Source organism: Setaria viridis, chromosome 7 (assembly GCF_005286985.2).
Source record: "Setaria viridis chromosome 7, Setaria_viridis_v4.0, whole genome shotgun sequence".
In the NCBI taxonomy this organism is placed as follows: domain Eukaryota; kingdom Viridiplantae; phylum Streptophyta; class Magnoliopsida; order Poales; family Poaceae; genus Setaria; species Setaria viridis.
Window position 1 is genome coordinate 28,144,770 of NC_048269.2, and position 23,671 is coordinate 28,168,440.

General features: G+C 46.0%; 3 protein-coding genes and 2 long non-coding RNA genes across 7 annotated transcripts; 4 read left to right on the top strand and 1 right to left on the bottom strand.

Annotated features, from left to right (window-relative positions):
* The first annotated feature begins 891 nt into the window (after positions 1-891).
* Positions 892-2,395, top strand: LOC117865655 (uncharacterized). Its single transcript, XR_004642595.2, has 3 exons — positions 892-962; positions 1,077-1,655; positions 1,919-2,395. It is a non-coding gene; the product is annotated as an uncharacterized lncRNA (long non-coding RNA).
* A 1,478-nt stretch (positions 2,396-3,873) lies between these two features.
* On the bottom strand, positions 3,874-5,469 carry LOC117865653 (uncharacterized). Of its 2 annotated transcripts, XR_004642594.1 has the most exons (3): positions 5,377-5,469; positions 4,664-5,262; positions 3,874-4,400 (listed from the first exon to the last, which is right to left on the bottom strand). It is a non-coding gene; the product is annotated as an uncharacterized lncRNA (long non-coding RNA). The 2 variants fall into 2 exon arrangements; XR_011898710.1 differs by having other exon boundaries at positions 3,874-5,262.
* A 5,729-nt stretch (positions 5,470-11,198) lies between these two features.
* Positions 11,199-14,670, top strand: LOC117863972 (uncharacterized). Of its 2 annotated transcripts, XM_034747921.2 has the most exons (10): positions 11,199-11,514; positions 11,841-11,906; positions 12,478-12,658; positions 12,748-12,944; positions 13,091-13,141; positions 13,227-13,318; positions 13,414-13,481; positions 13,697-13,776; positions 13,909-14,013; positions 14,159-14,670. In XM_034747921.2, the coding sequence occupies exons 1-10, from the start codon at positions 11,278-11,280 to the stop codon at positions 14,294-14,296; spliced, it is 1,215 nt and encodes a 404-aa protein (XP_034603812.1). In that variant the 5' UTR covers positions 11,199-11,277; the 3' UTR covers positions 14,297-14,670. The 2 variants fall into 2 exon arrangements, with proteins under 2 accessions (XP_034603812.1, XP_034603813.1); XM_034747922.2 differs by lacking the exon at positions 11,841-11,906.
* Positions 14,671-15,042: 372 nt separating this feature from the next.
* LOC117863971 (cell division cycle 20.2, cofactor of APC complex) lies at positions 15,043-17,901 on the top strand. The gene is made up of 6 exons (XM_034747920.2): positions 15,043-15,756; positions 15,890-16,162; positions 16,256-16,525; positions 16,628-17,218; positions 17,336-17,498; positions 17,612-17,901. The coding sequence occupies exons 1-5, from the start codon at positions 15,610-15,612 to the stop codon at positions 17,480-17,482; spliced, it is 1,428 nt and encodes a 475-aa protein (XP_034603811.1). The 5' UTR covers positions 15,043-15,609; the 3' UTR covers positions 17,483-17,498; positions 17,612-17,901.
* Positions 17,902-18,572: 671 nt separating this feature from the next.
* On the top strand, positions 18,573-23,597 carry LOC117863970 (clathrin interactor EPSIN 1). The gene is made up of 11 exons (XM_034747919.2): positions 18,573-18,951; positions 19,065-19,116; positions 19,549-19,628; positions 19,711-19,789; positions 19,953-20,036; positions 20,127-20,272; positions 20,359-20,583; positions 20,889-20,986; positions 21,893-22,071; positions 22,301-22,910; positions 23,021-23,597. Exons 1-11 carry the CDS (start codon positions 18,911-18,913, stop codon positions 23,206-23,208), a joined length of 1,782 nt encoding a protein of 593 aa, XP_034603810.1. The 5' UTR covers positions 18,573-18,910; the 3' UTR covers positions 23,209-23,597.
* Positions 23,598-23,671: the final 74 nt, after the last annotated feature.

A 23,671-nucleotide genomic window follows, 5' to 3' on the forward strand; every position in this document is an offset into this window, starting at 1 on the left:
AGCATGCATGTCGAGTTGTCGAATTCATCCAATTGCCTGCAAAGCGTCAGGCTTTGCGGAAGGAATGTAAACGTGGGATGTGAGTTGACATGGTTCTTGCACTACGATCACTGAAATGGTGGGTGGAATTGCTATTTGCAGGTTGTAGGTTGCATTGCAATATACTCGAATCGAACAGAACGGTGTAGTGTCAGTGTAAGCTTTAGTTTCAGTCTCCGTATAATCTGTTTGGGTTTCAGAGATGAACAAGATGGAGCGTTTCCATTTCATTATCCTCGCTTCCTCAGTCACCTACAAACTTGAAACGTTTGCATCTTCTTCTGTTGATTGGTGTGATTAATTCAAAATAGCAACAATCCTTCGACGATACGCTTACAGCTCTGCAGAAATGCGCAACATCATGAAGTCTGAAAGATGTACTTCACGCTCTGAATAGCATGACATGTGGATACTACCGGCAAACCTGAAATTCTTATCAACGTTCGACATGGGAATCTCAAGTTCTGACCCTAGAGAAGCAGCTCAAAACATGATATATATGCCTAGTTATCACAATGTAGAATTAGATAAATGTAATTCCATCATGAGACCTAAAACAATAATTGTAAATTTCTTCCAATATTTTGTAACCTCTCTTTATTGTAGAAGTATGGACAATCTTTAATTTGAACAATTTACCTTTTTATTTATACTACACTGCTGTGATTTTCATTTTTTTTCCTTTTGTTTGGGAATGATAGGAGCGTGGTGGTCGATGAGGCGCGCGCCAGCCTGCGCCGCGCCGCCGTCGTCGCCAAGCTGCCGGCGTGACCGCCGCCATCTCCCTTGTCCGTGAGGGGCCACCACTCGTGCTCGAGGGGGGGGGGGGGGGGGGGGGGGCGGACGACGGAGGATGGCGGCCGCAGCTGTCTCCCTCGAGGGTCATCCTCTTTGGACATTGCGTCCGCCACCACCTAATTCAGGTACAGATTTTGCATATTTGTTCTCGTACGTTTATCATTTGAAATTGGATCTAATATTACCGGTGTGGTGTGTGATATCGGTGATTGCTTACATGGTGCGCCTGTGTAATGCAGATTGCAATTCATTATCATGCCCTGAGCCTCTAACAGATCCACCTGCGGGAGCCCCATGTGCCTGTGTTCTACCAATAAGAGTTGGAATTCGTCTAAGTGTTTACCTTTATTCATTCTTTCCTTTTGTTATTCTGTTACTGATCAGTGCATCTTTTGCCCATCAAATCTATTATTGACATTCAATTGCATATGCACACAGTGGAGAATGCAGCATCAAACAAGTCATGCACCATCTCATTTATTGAACATATTGAAATTCTGCACCACTAGTTCCCACCAAAAAATATGAACTTTATGCAGGTCTTCCTTCTCCACCACCTTCAGCACCAGAAGGTGTTGGTGATGGGGCATTTGGCAACAACAGAAATGCGAGGGCAATGAAACCTCTTGGGGTTGATGTAAGAAGACCCAAGAGAAAAGTGAATGGCAGCCTAATCGTTATTGCTGTTTTGTCTACCGTTATAGCATTGATTATTTGCTGTCTTGCTACATGGTTGCTCATACTAAGATTCAGGGGCCCAAGTGACACAGCTCAAGGATTTCCACATAGTGCACTTCCGAAATTTTGTAGGTCATTTGGTATGTGTACCTAACCTGCTAATTCCCATAGTTTGCTAATTGTCTAGTGAAGTGGTGCCAATTTGCTATTGAAATTCACCATGAATTTATAGTCAATAAGCAAATATTATTTATTTGAAATGCCAGTCAACAGTGCTTGCAATAACTTCTCAGTTCAAAGGCTTTCTCTGCAATTTCTCATCATGTACATGTCCTTGCTAGAATAATATGTGCACTTTAGCCAGTACTAGTTTTTCCTTCTCAACCGTCTCAAATGATTGCAGGCACAGGTCACACGCTTTTAGCTAGTGTTGGTCGCTATAGTTCACCTTCAGGTCCGTCAGGTTCACTAGGCTAAAGCATCGCAATGTACGCAGGGCAGGCAAAAACATTCAAATTTGCTGAGATTGACAAGGCCACAAACGGCTTTGATGATTCAAAAGTACTTGGCGAAGGTGGCTTCGGATGTGTCTATCAGGGCACACTTGAAGGTGGAACGACAGTTGTGGTGAAGGTCCTTAAGAGATACAAAGGCCAGGGTGAGCGAGAGTTCTTGGCTGAGGTTGAGATGCTGGGACATTTACACCACCGGAGTTTGGTCAAGTTGTTAGGCTTAGTCTGCAGTGATATTGTCCTCGATGAGATCGAGCTCACCACCTAGTTGGAAGTCAAGTTCGTGGAGCAGTCTGGAGTGTAAATATTTGATGTTGTAGTTTGTACTTTGTAGTAATCACAGATGTACAGAGATGATCAATGTATCATCTTTTCTTGGGATGATCAATGTATCACCTTTTCTTGTGATATGAAATATATATATGGTTGTTTCAATTTCTGGAATGTGATGGATGTTTCAAATCCTCTTATGTGGTATAAAAAAAAGAAGAAAAATGACAGCAGAACAGAGTGCAATATGGTAATTTGAAAAAACAAATTATATGATCCTATAAATGGCTGGTTCTTCTAAAACATTAAGTTCACATGTCCCAACCGACACTACTTAGATGAAAAATAAGCATAAGTGAAAATAAATTTTTGCTATAACACAACAAGGTTACATATTTTCTTTATTTGTCGGTCCATCAAAATCCAATTTTCTAGCACTCTGACAAAATCGCGATGCCGGTCCGCACAGGAGGAGTACGGGGGCCGTGCCCACCGAATTTTTTTCCGTGGGAGGAGACCCTCGTCAAAATAACAACGAAAAAAAAGACAAAAAAAAGGAGTGGCAGATACAGATCTCGTTCCGATGGCTGGCTGTACATTACCCTCCCGTGAGACGTCATGCATGGACACAGAGACTGCCTGTGGCTCCCACACTTCGCTTCTCTTTACCCACTTACTGTAGCTGAATTCCATTCTTCCACAAGAAAAGAAAAAAAAGAAAAAGAATAAGGAGTTGTTGGTGTTGCTGGGGTTTTGCGGGTTCTTGGAATCGCGGCGGCGGCGGCGGACTTGGTCGCGATCGCGCCGTCTCCATCGCTGTTGGTCGGCATCGCCTCCCGAGTGGGACGGAGGAGTAGTGCACCACAGTACCTGCTGAAAAAGCGGCATGGCTGCTGCCTGCTGCTGGTGCCCGACCAACAGCGATGGAGACGGCGCGATCCCGACCAGGTCCGCCTCCGCCGCCGCCGCCGCGATTCCAAGAACCCGCAAAACCCCAGCAACACCAACAACTCCTTATTCTTTTTCTTTTTTTTTCTTTTCTTGTGGAGGAATGGAATTCAGCTACAGTAAGTGGGTAAAGAGAAGCGAAGTGTGGGATCCACAGGCAGTCTCTGTGTCCATGCATGACGTCTCACGGGAGGGTAATGTACAGCAAGCCGTCGGATCGAGATCTGTATCTGCCACTCCTTTTTTTTTCTCTTTTTTTCGTTGTTGTTTTGACGAGGGTCTCCTCCCACGGAAAAAAATTCGGTGGGCACGGCCCCCGTACTCCTCCTGTGCGGACCGGCATCGCGATTTTGACAGAGTGCTAGAAAATTGGATTTTGATGGACCGACAAATAAAGAAAATATGTAACCTTGTTGTGTTATAGCAGAAATTTATTTTCACTTATGCTTATTTTTCATCTAAGTAGTGTTGGTTGGGACATGTGAACTTATCTATAATGTTTTAGAAGAACCAGCCATTTATAGGATGATATAATTTGTTTTTTCAAATTACCATATTGCACTCTGTTCTGCTGTCATTTTTCTTCTTTTTCTTATACCACATAAGAGGATTTGAAACAGCCATCACATTCCAGAATTTGAAACAACCATATATATATTTCATATCCCAAGAAAAGGTGGTACATTGATCATCTCTGTACATTTGTGATTACTACAAAGTACAAACTACAACATCAAATATTTACACTCCGGACTGCTCCACGAACTTGACTTCCAACTAGGTGGTGAGCTCGATCTCATCGAGGACAATATGACTGCAGACTAAGCCTAACAACTTGACCAAACTCCGGTGGTGTAAATGTCCCAGCATCTCAAACCTCAGCCAAGAACTCTCGCTCACCCTGGCCTTCGTATCTCTTAAGGACCTTCACCGCAACTGTCATTCCACCTTCAAGTGTGCCCTGATAGACACATCCGAAGCCACCTTCGCCAAGTACTTTTGAATCATCAAAGCCATTTGTGGCCTTGTCAATCTCAGCAAATTTGAATGTTTTTGCCTGCCCTGCGTACATTGCGATGCTTTAGCCTAGTGAACCTGACGGACCTGAAGGTGAACTATAGCGACCAACACCAGCTAAAAGCGTGTGACCTGTGCCTGCAATCATTTGAGACGGTTCAGAAGGAAGAACTAGTACCGGCTAAAGTGCACATATTATTCTAGCAAGGACATGTACATGATGAGAAATTGCAGAGAAAGCCTTTGAACTGAGAAGTTATTGCAAGCATTGTTGACTGGCATTTCAAATAAATAATATTTGCTTATTGACTATAAATTCATGGTGAATTTCAATAGCAAATTGGCACCACTTCACTAGACAATTAGCAAACTATGGGAATTAGCAGGTTAGGTACACATACCAAATGACCTACAAAATTTCGGAAGTACACTATGTGGAAATCCTTGAGCTGTGTCACTTGGGCTCCTGAATCTTAGTATGGGCTCCTGAATCTTAGTATGAGCAACCATGCAGCAAGACAGCAAATAATCAATGCTATAACGGTAGACAAAACAGCAATAACGATCAGGCTGCCATTCACTTTTCTCTTGGGTCTTCTTACATCAACCCCAAGAGGTTTCATTGCCCTTGCATTTCTGTTGTTGCCAAATGCCCCATCACCAACACCTTCTGGTGCTGAAGGTGGTGGAGAAGGAAGACCTGCATAAAGTTCATATTTCTTGGTGGGAACTAGTGGTGCAGAATTTCAACATGTTCAATAAATGAGATGGTGCATGACTTGTTTGATGCTGCATTCTCCACTGTGTGCATATGCGATTGAATGTCAATAATAGATTTGATGGGCAAAAGATGCACTGATCAGTAACAGAATAACAAAAGGAAAGAATGAATAAAGGTAAACACTTAGACGAATTCCAACTCTTATTGGTAGAACACAGGCACATGGGGCTCCCGCAGGTGGATCTGTTAGAGGCTCAGGGCATGATAATGAATTGCAATCTGCATTACACAGGCGCACCATGTAAGCAATCACCGATATCACACACCACACCGGTAATATTAGATCCAATTTCAAATGATAAACGTACGAGAACAAATATGCAAAATCTGTACCTGAATTAGGTGGTGGCGGACGCAATGTCCAAAGAGGATGACCCTCGAGGGAGATGGCTGCGGCCGCCATCCTCCGTCGTCCGCCCCCCCCCCCCCCCCCCCCCCCCCCCCCCCCCCCCCCGAGCACGAGTGGTGGCCCCTCGCGGATGAGGGAGACGGCGGCGGTCACGCCGGCAGCTTGGCGACGGCGGCGGCGCGGCGCAGGCTGGCGTGCGCCTCATCGACCACCACGCTCGTATCATTACCACGGTGGCGCGGCGCGATTTCGATGCGGCGGAGTGCAGATGTGGCGGCGCGAGGAGAGGAGAAGACGCGTCGCCTACAGGAGAGGAGCCGAGGAGTCGCGAGCGAGCGAGCCGAGCGACCGAACAGAGCGCGCAGCGTTGCAGCGAGCCGAGCGAGCCAACAGCGCGCGGAGGAGCCGAGCTAGCGAACACCGCACGGAGGCGCCGATCCGAACGCGGACGAAATCGCGATGCCGGTCCGCACAGGAGGAGTACAGGGGCGGTGCCCACCGAATTTTTTTCCCCCGGTCGCCGCGGTTCCTTCTCATTTCCTTCCTCCCTCTCCACGCAACCACGAACCACAGTAGGGACATGGCAACCTGCCTGCCCCCATGCTCAACCACCGCTGACATCCGGATCGCATCCGCGCCACGGCTGCGGGCTGCACGGCGGCCGGCCCCCAGATCCGCCGTGACAAACCCGTGCGACGCTGATCACGGCGGCGCGCGCCATCTGGCGTTCACCGTTCGAGCGTAGCGTGCCTCGTGCCCGCGCACCGAGCGCATCACGCGCGCTGGCATCAATCCCCGTGAGTCGCTGGTCGCGCGCGAGCCGCTCCGCGAGGCCGGGGCGCTTGGCAGACGCGCCGCGTGCCACGGCACCGGCGCACTCACTCCATCGTCTCCGGCTTCCACTCATCTCCAGTACTCCACCTGACTGAGGAAGACACGTACTGGCGGGCGGCGGCAGATGCTTCAAGGTTGGATTTTTACATAATGGACAACGGCTATTGTTGATGCAAAATCAAGGAAACCCCAAGAGTAATGCCAACATAGGACACCGAGGTTCCGGCGCGAGAACTTCGATTCCGGCCTTGGTCCTGTGGTCGCAGCAGCGCCCCGGAGGAGAAGGTACAGGAGCGTCAATGCCATTATGCGTGGACAAGCTGCTGATCAGGATTCAGGATGCACAAGCTGCTCCTGGAAGCGACGATGACAGCCAAAGGTCAGAAGAGCAGCAGGCGGAGGACATTGCCGGGGGCGTCGCTCAAGTTCAGGAACATGGCTGGGAGGAGGAAGTTGTATGGCAGGAGATGCAGGCGGCCCAGGACGCCGCCGGGGCATCATCAGGCAGCAGAGGATGATGACGAGTCTCTTGACGACTTCGACACGAACGTGTTCCTCAACCTAATCAATGATGCGGGAGATGAGTAAAACCGCTGTTTTGACAGGTGCCGGAGCAGAGTTTAATTCTAGTGAAAGCTGCATCGCAACAGTTTCTGAAGTTTTGCTTCAGTAATTTTTATGTTGCTCCCTTCCGGTAGAGTCTGCTTAGAAACATTCACTGAATGATCATGTGTAATTTTTGACCTACTCTTTCCTGAGTCAATGGTACATCGATTATCTCCAGGTGAAGCTTATGATCGGTGTTTCAAATCACACCAATATCAGTTATTTAAAAACTGGAGACTGATGTCTTTTTTTTTAAGCTCAAAAGCTCGCCACTTTATTCATTCACCTATAGTTCAGTGAGACCACAAACCACCAGCAAGTTTACAAACTCATGAGCACACCTAGTCTATTACATGATCGATGAGCATACATAATGTTCACAGAATAAAAATGCGTAGATGAGCATACATATGTTAGGGCAGTCAACTACGTACATGACAGTAAAACGCACATTCAAAATACACGACCTACTTATCTAGACAAATATAAGTGACCACAGACAAAATCTATTTGGACTTTTGATGCGAAGAGCCAGCAGATTTATCTACATACTTGGTCCAAAGAAGTACCACGGAGCACCACAAAACAAAGCAAACATAGCGGGAAATGGCAGTTCTTTCCCAATTAAAGATACAACTCTTGGATTCCCAGTCTCATTTTTTCTGTGAAAACCCTTACTCAGTACGGGGACGGCGAGATAGATTTCATTGATGCCTCTAACCTTTACCAGGCAACCTCTCCTCATACTACCCCAACCAATAAATGGTGGTGACCCTGTATGCCGCTAATCCACCCCTTGATGCACCATATCCCAACATCACTGACTGACATCTACCACAGCTGGCAACAAATTCTACTGCCATCACCCATCAGTCATGCAACTCTACCATGTCATGTTTCACCTTGTACAACACCACCAGAATTGCTGCAAACCAAGGTTGGATTGTTGGAAAGATAATCCCTATATGGGGTTAGCACGAATTTCAAGGCAATCCGGTAATGCTACAGAGTACAGACCGTGGCCATTCTACTGATCCTGCACAATGCTTAGGCCAAAACCCTAACAAGGCCTAGCAATGGCGGTGCAAACCAGAACTCGCTCACCTCTGACGAGAGGCTGACGCCTCAACCATGGCGCGGGGTAGCGGGAGGCGAAAGGTGTCGTTGAAGGGGTTGAGGGGGCGGTCGTAGGCGGGTTCGGGGCCGATTATGGCGGCGTAGTCGGTGACGGCGGAGGCGGCAAGGTCGCGGATGTCACGGAGGGCCCGCTCCTCCGCCTCGGAGAGCGGCGGGCGAGGGCGGGCGAGCTGGCGCGCCCTGCGCATCATCTCGAGGTCGATGCAATGGGCGGCGAGGTCGAGCTCGTACTGCCTCTCCGCCTCCATGCCCTCCACCACCTTCTCCAGGACCTCGATCTCGCGGTCCACGTCCGCCGTTTGGAGCTCCATCCGCCGCACTTTGTACTGCCCCTCCTCGATCTTCCCTGCCATCGTCTCCGGTCAGCTCATCTTCCTCCGACCCGGTGCCGGCGGCGGCGGCGCCTGCATGGACGACCCCAACAAATCACTCGGCAAGCCCGAGCCCGCGATTGACGATTCGAGGGAGAGAGAGAGAGAGAGAGTGAGATAGAGATTTCTATTGGAAGGCCATTCTACAACTCCACAAGGCCTGGTCCGGCCCAGCTTCTCCCGGCTCGGCCCAACAAAAAAAAAGTGGCAAAAACAAAAAATATCTGGGTTTACTTTCCCCGACCCAAAAAGGCAAGGAGCTCTCTCTCTCTCCCAGCGATGGCGGCGAAGGATCCGGAAGGCACGGCCGGCGTGGCGGCGCCCCCTCGTCTCTCCCGGTGGCCCACGAGGCGAGTCTGGCGCGGCAGTACAGCGCTATGCGCATCAGCGGCCGCGAGGCGGAGGATAAGGAGATGGAGAGCATCCTGGCGCGGTTCGCATCGCTGCGGGACCGGGAGGAGCGCCTGGCGGCGATCGCCGCCGACCTGCTCGAGATGGAGGCGCAGCGCCGCGAGGCAGGGGTGGCCCCCAGCGACGCCGAGGTGGCCGCCTTCGTCATCCTCCGCGAGAGCGCCGACGCCACCCTCGAAGGGCTCCCCACCCTACTTCGCACCGATCGAGTGATATAGTATTTGCCTAAAAATGCATGACATTGGTTAATAGTATAACTAAGTTAGCGCCTGTGCTGGTGCTGATCGGACCCAAATCATGAGGCTCTAGAACATTGGTGTGTAGTAGGCTAGTAGCATCTATGACTATGAATGTTCAGTATTATGGATTAGAGGTTGCATCTATGTTCATGTTGATCCAGTAAGTGATGACACCATGGTTGCACTCTAATTGCACTGGGTAATGTGATGTTTCTTCTAATTGCACGAGGCAAACGACTGCCTGACGATTTCCCTTTTGCCTGAATTCGAATGTTTTATGTTATGATAAGATAGTTTTTCTCTTCCAAGTTTAATATGATAAGATAAGATGCTTCTGTTTCGATGTATGCATGAGTGTGAATGCTGTGTGCATTGATATGGTTGAACTTCCAGTATGTGCTGGTGCCATGGTGTTCCACTGTTCTTTGAAAACAATGGTTCTCTGGTGCTCAATGATGTTGAATGAAACCTGCTGCTATGTAGGAAAAAGCTGTTGATATGATGCAGCATTTCTTACCTGGAGCCTAGGACACATGGCTATTCGGAATTCTGAATTTTATTGAGTTTTCTCGCGAGTTTCAGGGGGAAAGTGTTATCTTCATCATGAGCAGGCCAAGATTGAACTAGCCTACAAGACGGTACATTATTAATGTTTCATGTTATTAGTTAATAATGTTGTTTAAGTTAGTCCGTATGCTGGTCAGACCGTAATCATGAGGTTCAGGAGCATTGTATGGAGTCTCATCATATGAATGTTTGATAGTATGGGTTGCAACTTGTTTCTGTGTGCATGTTTATCCAGTAACCACAACACGGTTGTACTTGTATGACTGGACTAATGTGATGTTTCTTCTAATTGCACAACCTGGCGAGCAACTGAATGCTGATGGCATGGTGTGGACCTCTTGTGCCAGACAGTTTTCCTTGGCTAAATATGAATGCTATCATTATGAGAACCTATTTGTTTCATCTCTTGGGTTTAATCTGATAAGATGTTTTTTGATGCCTATATACAAATATAGGAATGCTTTGTGCATTGGTGATGTGGTTGAAATTCCTGTATTCACTGGTGCCATGGTGCTCTTTGAAACCAATGGTTTTATGGTACTCGAGGTACAGTGTTCTCTTTGCATTTGATTACTAGATATCTATCATCTTAACCAATTAGTGAGGTACAATGTTTTCTTATTGCTATGTTATCTGTTGAATTCTGAAGTGGGGTTCTCTTTGCTTTTGCTATGCAAAATGGGATAAAGTTGTTAGTGGTAGCACATTGTCTTCCTGTCAGGATGGATAGTGTATACAGCTAGTTTCATGCCTTTCGTATGGTATTTTTTTAATATTAGTATATATATACTATAGATTATGATGGCATTAACAATGATAGTATGCTCTGGTACTTCCTTACCAATTGTCATCACTTCGTTTGGTATTAGTTTGATATTTGTTCATGGCAGTGTCCGTTTCCCCTGAAAACGAAGGCAACGCAAAGGGCGGATGAAGTAAATAAAAAACTGTGAGATGCTTGTGCTGCACATGGAAAGGTCCGAGATCTGTTTGACTTCTGTAGTTCTGTTTTATTGATGTCTTGAATGGACAAGGGGAATTCAAGAGTAATGTCACTATGTCAGCAAATTTTGGTAACTTGCCTCAAAATCCTGAATATACTGGTCACTTGAGGGGCCTGGCATGGAGTACTTCAGTTGTGATTTCTTTTTGAACGAACCGACACGAGATTGTGCCAATTTCATTGATAAAGGAGTCAATCGTGATTTCTGTTTGCTCTGCAGAGTTTGTGGCATGAAGATTGAGCTTGATGTTGATTAAAACCTGCTTGTCTGCTACCATGGAAAAACAACCAGCATCAGTTCATGCCTGGAGTCCTGAACAACAAATGTCTCTTACAGTTCTGAATTCCATTGGCGAGAAATTTCACGAATTTCAGGGAAAACAATGTTTGTTATGTTCAAGCGGATCAGTAGAGCATGTCAAACATCAAACAAGTATATTCAGTGCATCATATTGTCGCAGCCAATATGAACATCACCGTTTTTTTCTTCTGATTGACAACGAGTTCCGTATTCAGACTTCAAAAGGCCGGGACATCAGTTCAGCTCCCAGCAAAGTAGCAGCGAGACCGGCGAGGCCGCTAAACCCCAACCCTCCCTCCACCCCCCCCCCCCCCCCCCCCCCCCCCCTCCCCCCACCCCCAAAACACGCGCACACACACGCGAAAACCCCCCAAATCAACCCCCGCGAAGCTCAAGTCAAAGCCTAGCCTGTCAACATGGTGGCCGCGGTTGCGCGGCTGCTGCTTTCGAGGGCGGCCAGGACCGCGGTCACCACCTCCGCCACCGCTATAGCCCGCGGCCCCCTCGATTCCTTCTCCAGACACTTCCGTACGCTCGCGCCGCCGCCGCCGGCCGGGTTCTTGCGGGGCCTCTCCGACGCGGCCTTCGACGCACAGGCGCTGGATACCCGCGTCCCCGCCACCGTCATCACCGGCTTCCTCGGCTCCGGCAAGGTGCCGCCTCGCCCTCCCACCCGCCCTTCCCTTCTCGTACAGTGCTTACGGATTGGTGTCGATGTCTAGTATAGTATAGTCTGTAGCCGCTGCCCGCTGCAAGTTTCCTTCAGCTCAGACAGCAGCTGATGTGATTGTTCGGCACTTCCTCCACCCGATCCCAAATATTGGGACACACATGGTGCTCTACTTGTGAAATGCAATGCTCAGACAGCGGCTTATGATGATTGTTGTTTTAAACCACATACATGATACATTTAGCATATAATACACTAATGATTGTCTATTAAGGTTGGATAATTGTACTGAAATCTATAATTTTGCAGACAACCCTCCTGAACCACATTTTAACTTCACAGCACGGGAAGAGGATCGCTGTCATCGAAAATGAGGCAATTTGAATATATATGCGTCTCTTTCCATGTTTTCTTTCCCTGGTTAACATTGTGCATTCAGCCATGCATAATATATTCTTCAGATCATGTTTACCATTGTTATCTTTGTGTTTCATATCCTGTTCTGCAATAGGCTGATGTTTGCACTAAGTTGGCTCAATTAGCATTGTGAGGCCAACTGAGGCCTGGTTTGGTTCATTCTGCTTATTTTTAGCACCCGTCACATCGAATGTTTAGATACTAATTAGGAGTATTAAACGTAGACTATTTACAAAACCCATTACATAAGTGGAGGCTAAACGGCGAGACGAATCTATTAAACCTAATTAGTCCATGATTTGACAATGTGTTGCTACAGTAAACATTTGCTAATGATGGATTAATTAGGCTTAATAGATTCATCTCGCTGTTTAGCTTCCACTTATGTAATAGGTTTTGTAAATAGTCTATGTTTAATACTCCTAATTAGTATCTAAACATTTGATATGACACGTGCTAAAAATAAGCAAAGGGAACCAAACGCCCCCTGATACACTATGAATGAGCCATATTCGATTTTCTTGTGTAGTTTGGCGAGGTGGATATTGATAGCTCGCTTGTTGCTAGCCACTCTTCTGTTGCTGAGGACATTGTAATGGTGAATAATGGCTGCTTGTGCTGCACTGTCCGAGGGGATCTTGTAAAGATGCTTCTGAAGTTGGTGAAGCAGAAGGGGGACAAGTTTGATCATATTGTTATTGAAACAACAGGTGGATCTCATTGGATTCAAGTCCCTCTTTCTTGCATTATGAGCCTGCTATTGATTTCTGAGCGCCTGACAGTCAATTTCATTGTCCAGGTCTTGCAAAACCTGGTCCTGTTATTGAGACATTCTGTTCAGATGAACTAGTTTCTAAATATGTGAAACTTGATGGTGTGGTTACTATGGTTGATTGCAAGCATGCCATGAAGCATTTGAATGAAGTAAAAGCCAGATGGGTTGTAAACGAGGCAGTAGAACAAGTTGCTTATGCAGACCGGATTATATTGAATAAGGTATTTATTATCATGTATAGAAGATTCAAAAGAGTCAGTACTAGTAGTTCTTAGGTACATCTATTTCTACATTTTTTCTGGTTTCAGAATAGAACTTTCAGAAACATCACTTGCTATTCTAATGTTCTGTAACTTCCATAATACAGATTGATTTGGTTAATGATGCAGAACTGGAGGCATTAACTAAGAAAATTAAGGTAGATTGGTATAACAACTTCATGCAATAAGAATGGAAGCTGATGGTTTATTCATTCATGCTGGTTCTTTTCTTTCTTCTCGCAGCTCATAAATGGAATGGCACAGATGAAAAAGGCAAAATTTGGCGATGTTGATATGGATTTTGTGCTAGGAATTGGAGGCTATGACCTTGACAGGTTAGTAATGTTTATTTTCTTTGGTATTGAAGATCATTGGGCTATGATCCTCCAGTACCATTTATTGCTTCTCTAATTGAGGTAATTAAATGCAGGATTGAGGCTGAAGTTCAATTGCAACAAAGCAAGGAGACAGGCCACTGTCACCATGGAGATGCACATGGTAAAGTTCATACTTTGCTGTCTGATGTCCTGTATCTTCTGGGTTTGTATCTTAAATCAAATTTTGTGATGGAAGAAAAATGGTGACAAGTAAAATTCAAATTGAGGTGGCACGTGGCAGTGAAATTTGACCACCAGTATTTTGCTTGCACTTGTGTGAGAGCATATTGTTTTTTACTTTCTGTCTAAATTTTAGTTTACTCTGCTGGCTTATAGGACACCATCATGATCATGTTCATGATTCAGCTGTCACTAGTGTGAGCATTGTTTCGGAGGGGGTACTTGATCTTGATGAGGTAAATTGTACTTGGGTTAACTCAATGTACTGAAGAACTTGCTTGAAATATTATGTGTTTTCAGTCTTTGTCCCTTCATTGCTAAGTCACGTCTGCATGAACTGGCTTGTTTATTGCTACTTCCTTTTGAAGGTAAATGATTGGCTGGAGAGGCTGGTTGATGAGAAAGGGGAAGATCTGTACAGATTAAAGGGTGTTATATCCGTAAATGAGTCCACTGGACGCTTCGTATTTCAGGTTAGTCAATTTACTATCTTCCTGTCCATTTACTTCAATGAATTTGATGCTCCTCCAGTATAGTTCTGATTTTATCGGTACGTTTTCTGTCATCTTTTGCTAGCACAGAAAGACTTTTTCCTCATGCTAACTTCCAAAATTATAGGGTGTGCACTCTATGCTGGAAGGATGCCCGGCAAAGCCCTGGGAACCTGATGAGAAGAGAATCAACAAACTAGTGTTTATTGGTAGAAATTTGGACGAAGCGGCGCTGCGAAAAGCCTTCTACGGTTGCTTACTATGAATTCTCTAGTCACGCCTTGATCCTGGGAGGTTGGAGTTACGAACAGAAGCGCCACAAGGTGTGAGTGCAGGCAGATACAGGATGCTGTATGTTTTCCTGCTGATGTTCGCCTCATGTTCGACTGAGAAACTGACACTGTTACAGTTACGAATTACCAACATGCTAGGTATAGGACTATCCATTTTTGTGATGCATTAGTGCCCAAGGTTTGTGTTTACGTGTCATCTGGGTTAGTACCAGGCTTGTGAGCTGAGAAACTTTTGTTGAGTTTGGGTCCGTTCGGTTAGTTAGGATTGGACCGAGGAACCAATCCAGCTTATCAAGATTATACAAATTAATGAACCATTCCAACCGGGAATCGTTTGAGGGACTCATTCCAGAGTAACCGAACGAGCCCCCTTATTCTTGATATGAAATCAACCCGAGTGTGATAAATTATAAATCAATCCATGTAATGTCGACAGCAAAACTAAAGATTTCATGCCATTAGAGTTTTTAAAAACGTGCTTTTCATGTCATGGTTGCTATTTGACTGAATCTAACCATAAGATCAAATCCAATTACTTCAGAAATAGACTTGATCAAGCAGATTAATTAGCCAGAAAAAAAAACCATAGGCAGTACAGCAGATGCAAACACTACACTGTGTACACAGCAATACCAACCAATCAAGCGTATACTTGCCGGGTGCCCAACTGCGTACACGGGTACACGCTAACCCTGCCTGCCAAGCGCCCAAGCCAACCGGAGCCAGGCAGGCCGCTACCCGCAACCCAACGGCTGATTTCCTCGGGCACTAGCCGTTACGGCTACAAAGCCCTTCTCCCTCCTTCCCGTACAATCTCCTCCACGGATCCGACCAAGAAGCCCTCCCCGCCGCCTAAGCAAAATCCTCCCCCCTCCCTCCTCTCGGCTCCCGATCTCATCGTCCTCCGTCGCCGCCAGCGAATCCAGCGAGCGATCGGGGGGACGACGCCGTCTCGCGACCAAAGCTCTCCGAGATCCCAGGCTCCTCTCCTCCCCCTTTTCGAGTCTCTTTGATTGGATTGTCTGCTGCGTGTGCCGGTCTAGTAGAAGAAAAAAATCTGATTGTTTCTCTGAGTTGAATCGTTAGCTTCGTTCTGGTTTCTTGTTCTTTGGTACTAGAGTAGAATCTTTGCGGTAGGATACTTTTGCGTGAATCCTGTTTCTGTGTAGTTACATTGCTCGTGTTGATTTCTGCGTTGATCTTGTTCGTGGCGGTAGTAGTAGATCCCTTCTACTAGCTGCGGCGTGCTCTTTTTACTTGTTCTTGTTGCTCCTACTTCTAACCCATGGACGCAGGATCCAACTCCATCTCGTCGCAGAAGTGCGGCAGCCGACGCGCGGCGCCGCCGCGGCCGGCGCTCCAGGAGGCAGGGTCCAGGCCGTACATGCCGCCGCTCAGCACGGGGCCCCGCAACCCGTCGGCCAAGTGCTACGTGAGTTCTTGACCCCCAATCTCCCTTTCTTCGCACGCACGCGCACGCAGGCTGTTCGTAGGAACCCATCCTTCGCACGAGCACGCAGGCTGTTCGACGGAATGCCTGAACGGTTGATCATCTTGCTTTGCAGGGCGACAGGTTCATCCCGGAGCGGTCGGCGATGGACATGGACTTTGCGCATTACCTGCTGACGGAGCCGAGGAAGGGCAAGGAGAACCCGGCAGCGGCGGTGTCCCCGGCCAAGGAGGCGTACCGCAAGCTGCTGGCCGAGAAGCTGCTCAACAACCGCACCAGGATACTCGCCTTCCGGAACAAGCCGCCAGAGCCTCAGAACGTGCTCACGGATCTCCGTTCTGATGTGGTCCAAGCCAAGCCGGCGAAGCAGCGCCGACACATTCCCCAGGTATGCACTGTAGCTGTGTTGTTCTTTGGTGTTGCGGTTGAAGTGCCAATCCATGATGGTTACTGACTGAATGTGCCTTGGCAATTCACGCAGTCTTCAGAGAGGACTCTGGATGCGCCAGAGCTCGCTGACGATTACTACCTCAACCTGCTAGATTGGGGAAGCAGCAATGTGCTGTCCATTGCGCTAGGCAGCACGGTGTACCTCTGGGATGCCTCCAGTGGGTCTACTTCTGAGCTTGTTACCATTGATGAGGACTTTGGTCCTGTCACAAGCGTTAGCTGGGCTCCTGATGGCCGGCACATTGCTGTAGGACTGAACTCCTCTGATGTCCAGCTTTTTGACACTACCTCGAACCGACTGGTTGGTACTTCTTGGGCGCTTCTGATGATGTGTTCTATTACCAATGGTTTTGTTTCTTTTGGTTTTGCTGAAGATGCTCATTGTGATTGATTTTCTCTGCAGCTGAGGACACTGCGAGGTGTGCATGAGTTGAGGGTCGGTTCTCTGGCATGGAACGACAGCATCTTGACAACTGGTGGCATGGATGGCAAGATCGTGAACAATGATGTGAGGATCAGGAACAGTGTTGTGCAGACATACCATGGACATGAGCAGGAGGTGTGTGGGCTCAAATGGTCAGGATCAGGGCAGCAACTGGCCAGTGGTGGAAATGACAACCTCCTACACATCTGGGATGTGTCCATGTCATCCTCTGTGCAGTCTGCAGGGCGTACGCAATGGTTGCACAGGCTTCAGGATCACTTGGCTGCCGTGAAGGCACTGGCATGGTGCCCATTCCAAAGCAACCTGCTGGCTTCTGGCGGTGGTGGGGGTGATCGCTGCATCAAGTTCTGGAACACCCACACTGGTGCATGCCTCAACTCAGTTGACACTGGATCGCAAGTGTGCGCACTGCTCTGGAACAAGAATGAGAGGGAGCTGCTAAGCTCACACGGGTTCACTCAGAATCAGCTCACCCTGTGGAAGTACCCATCGATGGTTAAGATGGCCGAACTCAATGGCCATACCTCCCGCGTCCTGTTCATGGCTCAGGTAATCTTTGCTCCCTTACACCCTGTGCTTTTTGCTTGCCTTACTTCGTGTCTTGCATGAATTGTTGTGAACACCCTGTTTATGGATTGCTTGCTTTGCCTTGTGGTAATTCTGCAGAGCCCTGATGGATGCACCGTGGCATCTGCTGCAGCAGATGAGACATTAAGGTTCTGGAATGTGTTTGGAACTCCTGAAGCGGCGCCTAAGGCTGCAGCCAAGGCTTCCCACACTGGGATCTTCAATAGCTTCAACCATATCCGATGAAGAAATGGCATCATTGGTATCATTCTACCCCTTCATGCTAATCCTTTGCCTGCTTATCGTTTCACAGAGTCACAATTACCACTAATTCTTAACCAGGTAGCCCTGATAGTCTTTTTGTCTCTTTTGCAGTTCCAAAGAGACCTTCCAGAACCTCCAGACCTGTTAATAGGAACGAGGCCCTTCAACGTCATCGCCAAAACACCATCGAGCTGATGTCCCATAGAAGAGAGCATCATACACATTTACAGTAGTTGACATGTGTACAGTAGTTGACTATTTTGGGTTTTCTAGCGCTGTAATCACATTTACATTATATTTCTCCTTGGTATGCTGGTAACACTGGTTGCTGGTCCATAATATTGTACATACAGTTTTATATAAAAAAAAACTTCTATAATATTTCCGTGTTTTACACTTAACAGTTACTTTGCTTAGCGTCCAGGCCATGTGTTGTGTCTACTCACGTTTTTCGTGCTTTCTGATGGCAAGAGGAATAGCAAAATGCTGATATTAGCATGTTGCCAACTCAACAGTTACTGAATTTCTCAAAAGAAAGGGAGCAGAATTTGCATGCTGAATGATCCTATATTCCTACTGCATGCTGTGTCAGGCCACGGTAGAGTTCCAGGCTTCAACTGTTCACTGATTTTGTACGGCATCGCTATTTTGTATAGAACTATGATCACTCAAATTTCAGTTCCTCCGGGTTACTTCTGGCCAGTTCTTGATTATAGATTAGGATTCTCCATACCTCATAATGGAAAGATTAATGGAGTGGTTCACTATGGTGCAACCAAGCTTGAGTCTCATGACGGTAGTGTTTTTACGTTTTTCCTAAAAAAAAAAAGGGTCAAGACTATGATAATTCCCTGATCCTAAGAAAGGAACCAAATGTGGAAGGCTGGCAATACATCAGCACCAATCACTGCATGTGTTCGTGTCATCAAGAAAACAAAAGCTGGTTGCTAAAAAAAATCCAGCTCCTGTCCGTGGCACTGCACTTGTGGTGCTACGTGGACCGTCAGATCACGCCCCATCTGATCCTGACCGTCCAGAGATACATAGATGGTCTCCTACCCACCCATGGCCAAGTTGTATCGCAGGTGGCCATTTGCCCACTTCACCGCTTCCCCTTTCTCTTTCACCTTCCCCGCCCTCCTCCGCTTCCTCCCGCGCCCGCTTCCGCCGCCGGCGCCGGGGACCTCTCCGTGGAGGCGGAGGCCGGACGTGGACCTCGAGGGGAACGCAGTAGACCGGGATCCGGGAAGCTGCGGCGGCGTCCCTAACGGCGTCGGCGACTCGTTCTCCGTGTCCCTCATCGAGGCGCAGTTTGGGCCACTCTTGTAGCTGCCACTGCAACTGGGCCGGGCGGAGCTCAGATCTGATCCCAAATAACCTGCAGCCGGCTGCAGCCACTCCTCATCGGCCATGGATTTCATGAAGGTTTTCGATCAGACTGTGCGTGAGATGTAAGTTTATGCCCAGTCTATGATCTCGCTAGTGTGTCAGATTCTGTGAGCGATGCTTATTGGATTCGATTCCGTGAGATCCTGATTTGTTTGTTGCGTATGTGTTCGTGCAGCAAGAGGGAGGTCAATCTGAAGGTGCTAAAGGTCCCCGAGATTGAGCAGAAGGTCGGATCTCGCCACACCCAGATCTTAGCACTGTTTCTCTGTAAAAATTCGCCATTTTTATGTAATATAGTTTCGCTTCTTTAATTGGTTCATGTGGTGGGTGAGCGAGTCATCATTTCCCTAATCATGCAGTTTGGACGTGTTCTCTGTGACTCTATTATGTTATTTCTACAGTTTGTGTACAGAAATTTTAAATGGATACGAGTTTTCATTACCAAATTAAGTAGCATTGTTAATTCAGAATTTAAGGTGAATTTTTGTATCTAAATGCTCTAGGTACCTGACTCACCCTTTTTCTGCACACTTAAATATGCTACCATGGCAATAGATTATCATAGATATTTGGTTACTTGCTTTAAACAAATTTCTAATAATTGTTTTACAACATAACTTCCTGTGGAGTAACCCATGTTTTGTTAAAAAATATATTAGGCACTTGATGCCACAAGTGATGAACCATGGGGCCCTCATGGTAGTGCGCTTTCAGAGCTTGCACAGGCTACTAAGAAGTTGTAAGTTATTGCCCCTTATGCTGTGTATTTTTCTATTAATTGCTTATTGTTGGTGCTCAAACGATGCTTCTAAAATCTGCAGTGCTGAATGCCAGATGGTAATGAATGTCCTATGGAGTAGGCTTGCTGAGAGAGGCGCGAATTGGCGTCATGTGTACAAGGTTATTGCTTCTTCATGACCATTCTATGATATTATCTTTTCAGCAGTGATGGGTCTCTATTCTGTAATTTCCCCATTGGCCATACTGACCACCAAGAGGAGAAACTTGTATTGTCTGAATTTTTCATCTATAGTTTTGTTCACTAAGAAAAGACTATGTCCAGGCCTTGACAATTATTGAGTACTTGATAGCAAACGGTTCTGAGAGGGCAGTTGATGACATTCTTGACCATTATTCTAAGATCTCGGTATGCCTTATTCTGTGCTTTTATTATATTCTCATTTGTTTGATTTTGAATACCATTAAACACTTTCTTTTATGTGCTGTTTCCATTAAGGTTCTTTCAAGTTTTGAGTATGTGGAGCCTAATGGAAAAGATGCTGGAATAAATGTGAGAAAGAAAGTAGAAACTATTGTGGGCATCCTAAATGACAAGGAGAGAATAAAGGCTGTGAGAGACAAAGCGGCCAGCAATCGTGACAAGTAGGTTCTCTTGAGAAATTGTTGAGTGTTTGCTCTCACTTTTTTGGTTGTGTTCTCATCTATAACACATATTGTTGTGACTGAAGGTACGTTGGACTATCGTCCACAGGGATAACATATAAGTCAAGCTCAACCGCATTTGGCAGTAACTACAGTTCAGGCGAACGTTATGGGAGTTTCAGTGGCACAAGGGAAGGTGACTCATTCGGTGACAGTTACAGGGACAAAGAACCTGTTAAAACCTCCACAAGTAATACTGGCAGCCAGAAATCTGGCAGTAAGTTGAGAAAGGACACAAAGCCTGATAGAAGGTAGTTCCAACTTCCAAGTTACTCATCATATTCTTCATGCACCAATTAAGGGCTGCTGGTTTTCAAGTTGTATTGGTGTAGCCTGTGGGTTAGGTTACTGGTGGTAGTTTTTCTGCGTGCTTGGCATAACAGTAAGGTCCAAGGTGAATTGAAAATTAATATGGTTTGAAAGTACAACTCGTTGTCACAAAATCATAATACTACTTTTATTGGTGTCACATTGTTGTGAACCAAGTTGTTGAGCATGTCAAGTTCAGTGATTCGTTTTTATAGCTTTATCCAGACTTACACTGTTGTTAAACCAGGAATGAGGATTATAGTTCGCCCAGCTCCTTGAAGCCCCCATCTAATACAAACAACAGCGAGGACGACTTTGATGACTTTGATCCCCGTGGATCTAATGGTAAAATCTTTTACCTATTTAGTGCCTATGCTACTTCATTACCACGAATGCCTTTCGCTATAAATTAAGTGCATGTTCAAGTTTCGGCAGAAAAGCTTGTTACAATAGTCAGTTGAGCAGTTCAGGTCACAGTTTTGCATTGTATTAATAATAAATATTTTTGTGTCAAAAATAATAATAAATATTTTGCCAAAAGTAAACTTGTACGATTGGCTTTTAGCCAGTTCTAAGCATGAACAGATTTAGTGCATTTATTTTTAGAAAAAGAGAGAAGTGAACCATAGTTTGTCCATTTTTTTAAATAAGAACAATACCGTAAACTAATTACATGAATCATATTTCTTTGATAACTGAATTAATGTGTTGGAAACCTCAGATAGGCTCTCACAAGTATGACTGTAGTAATAAGTGAGTTTTTGCCTTTTATTGACCATTGCCAAAAGTACCAAAATTTAGATTTGTGTGTAATTCTTCCAAAATTAACTGAGGCAGGGATAGGGTCAGCTGTCTATTTGTGATTTTTTTTTTACGATAACCTGTACAGAAGCCTCCTATTCATTAAGTAGAGGAAGAAAACAGAGTTCAGGGGAGATCACAGGCAGGGATAGGGTCAGTTGTCTTTTGTGATTTCTTTTACAATAACCTGCACAGATGCCCCTTATTCATTAAGTAGAGAAAGAAAACAGAGTTCAGGGGAGATTACACGAGTAGGTTCTCCCTGCCACATGGCCATTTTAGCATAGGGTGCATACTTGAGAAATAAATTTATGACATAAAACACAACAACTATGGCACTGAAGTGTTCCTTGGTGGCTTTCTGCACAAAAATGTCTATAGATTGGCATTTCTTCAATTGGGTGATCGGGTCTATGTGCGATTCTCAATGCTGTTTGTTTTTTTCTGTAGGCAAAGCTACTGCTAAATCAAGCGAGGTGGATCTGTTTGGGCCAAACTTGATGGACGATTTCATTGATGCATCTCCAGCAACAGACAGTGCCGTTGAACCACAGGCCGATCTGTTTGCTGATGCAGATTTCCAAACAGCAACTGCAAGCGCAGAGACAGCTGCAAATACGGATGTCCAGGTTTGTTTCTCCATATGTTAAGGCTTATGTATATACGGAAAATCATCTAATGCTTGCATACATTCCTATAATCAAGTGGATTACTTGGAAGAGGATAGATACAGTGAAAACCGTGCTTCACTGCTAGTGTGCCAATGTAAAAAAAAATTGAAAATATTTTTAGCATATCATGTAGTTTTGCATTCCCCGTACCATGATTCAGCATGTTCATAATAGAAAATTACTGCAGGATAACGTTGACCTTTTTGCGGAAAAGACATCTTTTGCTGCAGCATTTCTGCCACAGACTGGGTTTATTCCACCACCAAGTTCTGGGATATCTTCTGAAGTAAACACTTCCGTATCCAAGAAAGCGGCTCCTGAACCTTTTGATCCTTTTGGTGCTATTCCTTTGAACAGTTTCGATGGATCTGACCCATTTGGTGGCTTCAGCTCAAATGCCGGATCATCTACTGTACCACCACCCACCCACAGTTCTACTGGAAATGTCAGCACATCAAGCCAGAACCTTCAGGCTGCATCAGACTTTGGTACCTTTGTATCGAACAATGAGGAAGCAGCTAAAGATCCATTTGATCTTTCTTCAACTGTCAATGTCGGAAAAACACCTTTGGCAGCTCCCAAGACAGATGCATCTGATTTTGGTGCCTTTGTATCTAGCACTGAGGAATCAGCGAAGGACCCTTTTGATCTTTCTTCGAGTAGCAACATTGGAAAGACAGACCAAACACCTTTGGCAGCTCCCAAGCCTAGCGCAAAGAAAGAAAATTTTCAGGTGAAGTCTGGCATATGGGCAGACTCCTTGAGCCGAGGATTGATTGATCTGAACATAAGTGCACGTATGTTCCTTGTTTCTCTTTCCTTGTTGTCAATTATATCTATCAACTTGATATACAAATATCTAATGTCAGAAATGTTGATGATTGTCATTGTTTCTGCCAAACTGCAGCAAAGAAGGTGAACCTAGCCGACATTGGAATCGTCGGTGGGCTCGGTGATGGGTCTGATGAGAAGGCCATGACCTCTTGGACCATGGGCACGGCATCTGGCCTAGGAATGTCTGGTATCCCATCTACTCAAGGTGGAGGCATCGAGAGCTTAGCAAACTACAACAAGCACCAGTTCGGCTTCAAATGAGCCTTGAGAAATACCTGGGAGATCCGATTATCCGCTGTTTCCTCTGCTGGCCTGCCCATTCTATATATGCCTATTGATTTAATTTCCTTCTGTTCGTTCTTTGGTGATTTCGCCACTATACATTTTGTGCCAACCAATCTTGCCCTGTATTGTCACTCTTGCATGGTATTTATCAGGTTTGTGGGGCATGATATTTATTGCGTTTGTGGGTAAGCATACAACTCCCCATTCTGACCCTGTTTCAGTTGGGATGATACGTCCGGTTGCTATGCAGCATGTGTAAATCCTGTGGCTTCCCTCTGCAGTCTGTCTGTCTGTGTAATTACAGTACCATCTTGCAATGCTTGAGATTTTGTTTCAGTAATAAGGAGAATCTGTGCCCTTGGTGATGTTGACTCATGACTGATACTGATTGGCGCCTGTAGATGTGTGAACTGAATGCGATTCAGCTTGTTCAGGCGAA

Excerpts from the sequence above, each read along its gene's own strand:
- LOC117863972 (XM_034747921.2), top strand. The coding sequence starts at position 11,278 with ATGGTGGCCGCGGTTGCGCGGCTGCTGCTTTCGAGGGCGGCCAGGACC. Across the intron at positions 12,659-12,747 it reads TATTGTTATTGAAACAACAG|GTCTTGCAAAACCTGGTCCT; the intron begins GTGGATCTCATT and ends TTCATTGTCCAG. Across the intron at positions 14,014-14,158 it reads CTGGACGCTTCGTATTTCAG|GGTGTGCACTCTATGCTGGA; the intron begins GTTAGTCAATTT and ends CCAAAATTATAG.
- LOC117863971 (XM_034747920.2), top strand. The coding sequence starts at position 15,610 with ATGGACGCAGGATCCAACTCCATCTCGTCGCAGAAGTGCGGCAGCCGA. Across the intron at positions 15,757-15,889 it reads ACCCGTCGGCCAAGTGCTAC|GGCGACAGGTTCATCCCGGA; the intron begins GTGAGTTCTTGA and ends CTTGCTTTGCAG. Across the intron at positions 16,163-16,255 it reads AGCGCCGACACATTCCCCAG|TCTTCAGAGAGGACTCTGGA; the intron begins GTATGCACTGTA and ends CAATTCACGCAG.
- LOC117863970 (XM_034747919.2), top strand. The coding sequence starts at position 18,911 with ATGGATTTCATGAAGGTTTTCGATCAGACTGTGCGTGAGAT. Across the intron at positions 20,987-21,892 it reads TGATCCCCGTGGATCTAATG|GCAAAGCTACTGCTAAATCA; the intron begins GTAAAATCTTTT and ends TTTTTTCTGTAG. Across the intron at positions 22,911-23,020 it reads TGATCTGAACATAAGTGCAC|CAAAGAAGGTGAACCTAGCC; the intron begins GTATGTTCCTTG and ends GCCAAACTGCAG.